Source organism: Terrapene carolina, unplaced genomic scaffold, assembly GCF_002925995.2.
Source record: "Terrapene carolina triunguis isolate 2854851 unplaced genomic scaffold, T_m_triunguis-2.0 Scaffold31910, whole genome shotgun sequence".
Taxonomy (NCBI): Eukaryota; Metazoa; Chordata; order Testudines; family Emydidae; genus Terrapene; species Terrapene triunguis.
The window spans coordinates 8,057-13,594 of NW_020696261.1; the positions used below are offsets into that span (position 1 = coordinate 8,057).

General features: G+C 68.4%; 1 protein-coding gene and 1 long non-coding RNA gene across 2 annotated transcripts; both read right to left on the bottom strand.

The window, feature by feature from the left end:
- Positions 1 to 1,100: 1,100 nt before the first annotated feature.
- On the bottom strand, positions 1,101 to 2,924 carry LOC112125601 (formin-like protein 5). The gene is made up of 5 exons (XM_026663021.2): positions 2,775 to 2,924; positions 2,352 to 2,431; positions 1,895 to 2,000; positions 1,609 to 1,722; positions 1,101 to 1,300 (listed from the first exon to the last, which is right to left on the bottom strand). Exons 2-5 carry the CDS (start codon positions 2,367 to 2,369, stop codon positions 1,182 to 1,184), a joined length of 357 nt encoding a protein of 118 aa, XP_026518806.1. The 5' UTR covers positions 2,370 to 2,431; positions 2,775 to 2,924; the 3' UTR covers positions 1,101 to 1,181.
- A 955-nt stretch (positions 2,925 to 3,879) lies between these two features.
- Positions 3,880 to 5,538, bottom strand: LOC113409284. Its single transcript, XR_003370503.1, has 3 exons — positions 5,468 to 5,538; positions 4,249 to 4,306; positions 3,880 to 3,970 (listed from the first exon to the last, which is right to left on the bottom strand). It is a non-coding gene; the product is annotated as an uncharacterized LOC113409284 (long non-coding RNA).

Sequence of the window (5,538 nt, forward strand, 5' to 3'; positions counted from 1 at the left end):
CCATCAGAGCGGGGGTTGGACTGGGGCCCTCCTAGACCTTCCGCCGGGGGGGGGGGAGACAGCTGGAGGTCCAGGCACCATTGTGGTCCCTGTGGAGGTGGGGGGCAGGCGGCTCTGCTCCCCCGCAGATGGGCTGTGGTCTGAGCCAGTGCTGGTGTGAGAAGTGGGATCCAGGAGGGGAGGCCACTGAGTCGGGAGGGGGGAAGGTGTCCAAAAGGGCAGGTGCATTGTGGGCTGTTCGCATCCCCTCCCCCACTTGAAAAGTACCCGGGTGGGGGGGGCGGGGAGGGGAACTACTTGTTCCTTCCTCCACTCTGACCGGCTGGTGCTGTTTCCTGGGGCGTGACCCATCTCTGCCTCCCAACACCTCTGCTTGGGGGAGATGGGGCAGCTCCAGCCCCCCAGGCCAGGGAAATAAATAACAAGGGGGAGCGGAAAACATGGGGTTAAAAGGGGGTCAGAACCAGCCGGGGGGAGGGAGGGACACGGATCTATCCCACAGCCCTGAGTTCCACCCCTCCCTTGTAGTGCCCCCCCCCCACACCCCCAGCCCGACCCACCACACTCACCCCCTCCCCATGGGCCCCACCTACCCATGCCCAACCCCGCCCCCAACACTCCCCCTGGCCCCACCCCCAACAGCTCCTAGTCCCGCCCACCATGTCCACCCTCCGCCCCCCCCCCTCCCTCCAGCATTTCTCCCCCCCCCCACAACTAAGCTGGGCTCTGGGGGGGGCAGAGCCCCACCCCTGGCTGAGGCCCTGGACCCGACGGGGGGGGGCGGGGTAGAGTTGGTGTTGTGCTTATGCTGGAACAGGGGGGGGGGGGGTTTAAAATCTAATCTGTGTGGGGAGGGGCCCCCCTTCCCGTGCCTGGCCACCAGGGGAGCAGAGGGGGGAGGTGGGGCAGGCTGTGAGGGGGGCAGCTAACCTCGGGGGTTGGAAGCACGGTGGGGGGCCGGCATGGGAAGTGGGGGCCGGCGGGGGGGGCGGGGTTAGTGCTTCCCAGAGTCACTTCTCCCAACGATTCGCTTTGAATTCTGTCGCCCTGCCGCCGATTTCAGTGCAAAAAAGGGGGGGGTGGGGGGGCCATGCCGGGGGGGCTCACACCAGCCTGCCTGCGGGGGGCTCAGCTGTCTCGCCATAAGCATCTTGTGATGGAGAGGACTGTGCCCCCCCGTCCTATGCTGCCCCCACCCGCGGGAATGGGCTCTCCTTGGGCGGGCCGGGCTCCGGGAGGGGGGGCTCCCCCCAGCCCCCCACGATCAGCAGCTTCCCCAGGCGCCCTCTGTGAGCTTTATCTGGGGAGGAGACAGAGACAGACAAGGGGGGGGGTCATCACTGTTCCATCGCCCCCCCCATTCCCAAATTGGGGACCCCCCCACCCCGTCTGCCCGGACCTCCCAACCCAGGGCCCATCTCCCCAGCCTAGGCCAATTTAACACCCCCCCATGCACAGGATTTGATGGGGTCACAGGCTGAGCGCCCCCCCCGATCCTGAGGGGGATCCCCCCTACTGAGCCCCTCCCACCAGGCAGCCCCCCATCGAGCTGACCCCCCACCGGCTGAGCGCTCCTCCAGGGGGAGGGGGGGAGGGGTCAGAGCTCACCTGGCTGCTGGCTGCTGCTGCCTAAGGGGGGCGCTGTTTTCCGCCTTCGGGGCGGCCGCGGCCCCCGGGAGCCGCTGGCTGGCGTCGGAGGTAGATAGGGGGGCCCCTTCCGTGCTGGGGGGGAGAAACAGCTGGGTGAGGGGTGGGGCCAGGGCTGGCTCCTCCCCCACCCCACAAGCCCCACCCCCGGGTTCAGCCATGTCCTAGGGCACCCTTCCCCCCGCCCTCCCCCCCCCATGGGCGCTGGCACCCCGCGTTTGACCCTCCCCCTCGCCCCCGGCGTTACTTTGGCCTGGCTGCGGCGGGGGCGGGCGGAGGTGCCGATTGGCCGTTCGGCGCCGGGTCGCTGCTCTCGCAGGGTGATCCCGCACGGGGGGGCTCCGGGGGGGCTGCTGGAGAGAGGGGGCGTTAGGGGCCCACCAACGTGGTCGTTCTGCCCCCCCACCCCCCTCCAGCCCCATGGGCCCAACCTCCCCCCAGCCCAGATCCACAGGCCCAGCCACCCTCACCCCCAGAGCCCCCAAGATCAAACCTACGGGCCCAGACACCCTCCCCCGGCTTAGCTCAGACCCATGGGCTCAAGATCCATCCCCCTGCCCCCCCCCGAGGAAGACCCCCACCGCAGGGGCCGGTGGTGGAAGGGTGATGCAACCCCCGCCCCGCTCCCACGGCCACCCCAGGGCTCACAGCCCAGGGGTCAATGCTGGGGGGAAGGGGGGGCAGGTTGCCGCGGTGACACTCACCTCCCCCCAAAGATACATTGCTGCTTGTCGGTTCCTGAGGGTGGGGTCCCTGGGCAGAGCCTGACGGGGCGTCTGACGGGCTGCAGAAATACGCCCCAAACTGGGTCAGACCCATGGGCCCCTCGACCCCCAGCCTCCCTCCCCGTTCCAGACCAACGGGGCCCATCGACCCCTGGACCTGACCCACAGGCCCGTCGACCCCGGCCTCCCGCCCCCTCCCCGGACCCAACCCACGAGCCCATCGACCCTGGCCTCCCTCCCCGACCCACGGGGCCCATCGACCTCGGCCTCCTGCCCCCTCCCTAGACCCGACCCACGGGCCCATCAACCCCGGCATCCCGTCTTCCACAGCAGCTGGTGCCCCCCCCGAGGCCAATGAAGATGAGGCCGCCCTGCGGGGGGGCGGAGGGGGTTGGGTCTCACCTGGTTTGCGCTGGGGTGTCTGTAAACAGGGCCCAGCTCCCTTCCGTGGGGGGGCGGGAGGTGTCCGAGCCGGGCCTGTCCCACACAGCCACCCCGGTGTCCACCCCGCCGTTGGGGGGGAGCGGAGCTGGGGGCTCTGCAGGCTCCGGGTCAGGGCTGCCCCCTGAGAAGGGAGAGCAGAGAGCGGGGTCAGGGCCGGGCAGAGGCCCGTTGCTCCGATTGCCTGGTGCCAGCGGGCAACACCGGCACCCACCGGGCGCAGCGGCTTGGGCTGGCCACCACCCGAAAGTAGGAAGTGAGGCATTGATTTGCATGTTTAATGAATATGCACCATCTAATTTACATATATTACATAGACACCACCACCCCACCCAGAGCCAGCCCCCCACCCCCTCCTGCCGCAGGGAGAGAATGGGCCTGGATCAGCCCCCCGGGCCCATCTACCCCGGTATCCCACCTGCTCCCTGCCCCCGGATCAGCCCCACGGGCCCATCGACCCCAGTATCCCGCACCCTCCCCAGACCCAACCCACAGGCCCATCAACCCCGGCCTCCCGCCCACCTCCCAGATCAGCCCCACGGGCCCATCTACGCTGGTATCCCACCTCCTCCACCCCCGGATCAGCCCCATGGGCCCATCTACCCCAGTATCCCACCTTCCCCAGGATCAGCCCCATGGCCAATCTACCCCGGTATCCCGTCCCCCCCCGCCCACCAGATCAGCCCCCCCGGGCTCATCTGCCCTGGTATCCCCCTCCCCCACTCCCCCATCTACCCCGTATCCCGTCACTCCCTGTCCCTGAATAAGAGCCATGGGCCCATCTACCCTGGTATCCCGTCCCCTCCCTGCCATCCCTGATCAGATCCATGAGCTCACCCAACCTGGTATTTATCCCAGAGCTGGGGAGAGAAGCCAGGAGTCCTGGCTCCCAGCCCCCCTTGCTCCAACCACTAGCCCCCACTCCCCTCCCAGAGGCAGGGAGAGAACCCAGGCATCCTGGCTGCCCCCGAGACCAGAAGGCCCCGTGCCTACCCCCCTGGAGTCACTGGGGGCCAGTACCTGGGCCCTGCGGGCTGCGAGGGGCCCCCCGAGTAGCTCAGCTCCTTCTCCTGCCAGGCATCCTCCCCGTCCGAGTCGTCATCATCAAACTGCTGGATCCGCTCCTTGTAGCAGACTTCAAACAGGTTGGAGTTGGGCTGGGGGAAGGGGACAGAGTCAGGGCGCCGGCTGGGGGCACGACGGGAGGGACAAGGGGGTGGCCACGGGGGGAACATTCATGCGCTTGTCATCGGCGCTCGGCGAGGTGATGCTGGGAATGGGGGGCACCATGGGAGGGTGGCGCAGGCGTTAAGAGAAGGGCAGAGGGCACAGCAGAGGCGGGGCGGGGGGTGATGCGGGGCTAGGGAAGGTGGTGAGGGGGGCAGTAGGGTTGGGACGCAGAGCCAGGGGGACATCGGGGGTGGGGAGCACTCACACTGTCGTCGTCGGCGCTCAGCGAGAAGCTCAGGCTGCCCGTCCTGTCGAAGGGGGCGCTGGAACGGAGAACGCACCATGACAGGGGGCCGAGCCCGCATCAAACGGGGGGTGCCGCTGGCCACCCCCACCACAAGCATTGGGAAGAGACCAGCAGCTGAGGGGCTGCTGCTAGACCCCTCTCTAACCACCAGACCCCACTCCCCTCCCAGAGCTGGGAGAGAACCCAGGAGTCCTGGCTCCCAGCCCCGCCCCCGCTCTAACCACCAGACCCCACTCCCCTCCCATGTGCTAGGAAAGGGGGTGCCAGCCCGAGCGGGGGGGGGGGGGGGGGGGAACTGCCCATGGGTGCAGAGGGCAGTTGGGGCCCCAAGGGCTGCTGGGACGGTTAACCCTGCGCTGCCTGGAGCCGTGCCCAGCTGAGTCCCCGATGGTGGGATTTCCTGAAAGGGCCGGGGGGGTTGAAATGGGGTTCTCCTCGCCACCCCCTTGCTCTTGGGGATGGGGAGGGGTCCGGCTGCTGTCACATGCCCCTGCCGGGGGTCTGGGAGGGGGGTGCGGGGGGTTGTTACCTCTTGAGTTGGCGGAAGTGGGCGCTGGAGGCAGCGGAGAGAAAAAGAGAAGCAGAGACATGAAGCCGAGAGGGGTTTGCGGGGGGGCTGGGGTGCCCCACACCGAGGGGGGGGGCTGCTCAACAGGCAGGGGGCACTACTGCCAGCACCCTGGCCCCACGGCGGCAGTGGTGGTGGTGGGGTGGGTCTGATGTGACGCTACCCTGTTGCTCTACGCGGGGTCTCCGGGGAGGCAGGAAGCCAAGGAGAGGGGTTATGGGGTGTCAGCCTGTCCCGGACTCCCCCCCACTTCGTCACACAGCCCCCCGCCACATGGGGGTCCCCGGGGAGGCAGGGGGGCCGACGGGATACCGCGTGCAAAGCTGGGTTAGACGCACACATTCAGCGTCCCCCCGGAAAGCACAGGGGTTCGTTTGCGCAGAACCCCCAGTTAGTGTGAATGAGCCGGGGGGGGGTCACCCCAAAAGGCGCGGCACCGACAGGAGCCATGGCACAGCTGGGGCGAGAACCCAGGAGTCCTGGCTCCTGGCCCACAGCAGAGAAGGTGGATCTGGTCCCACCTAGTGGCCCTGTTCCCCAGTGCACCCCATCAGCGAGTGTGGGGCAGCGGGTGCGGGGGTGGGGGGGGTGTTCCGGGCAGACACACACTTGACACTCTCCTCCTGCTCCCCGAATTCCTCGTCGTTGAAGCCGAAGTGGTCGATGAAGGCCGAGGTCAC

What these genes read in the sequence shown, in the direction of transcription:
- LOC112125601 (XM_026663021.2), bottom strand. An exon ending in CCCGCCGCAGCCAGGCCAAA is followed by an intron (nt 1,723 to 1,894) that starts GTAACGCCGGGG and finishes TCTCCCCCCCAG; the next exon opens with CACGGAAGGGGCCCCCCTAT. An exon ending in CAGCAGCAGCCAGCAGCCAG is followed by an intron (nt 1,301 to 1,608) that starts GTGAGCTCTGAC and finishes TCTCCTCCCCAG; the next exon opens with ATAAAGCTCACAGAGGGCGC.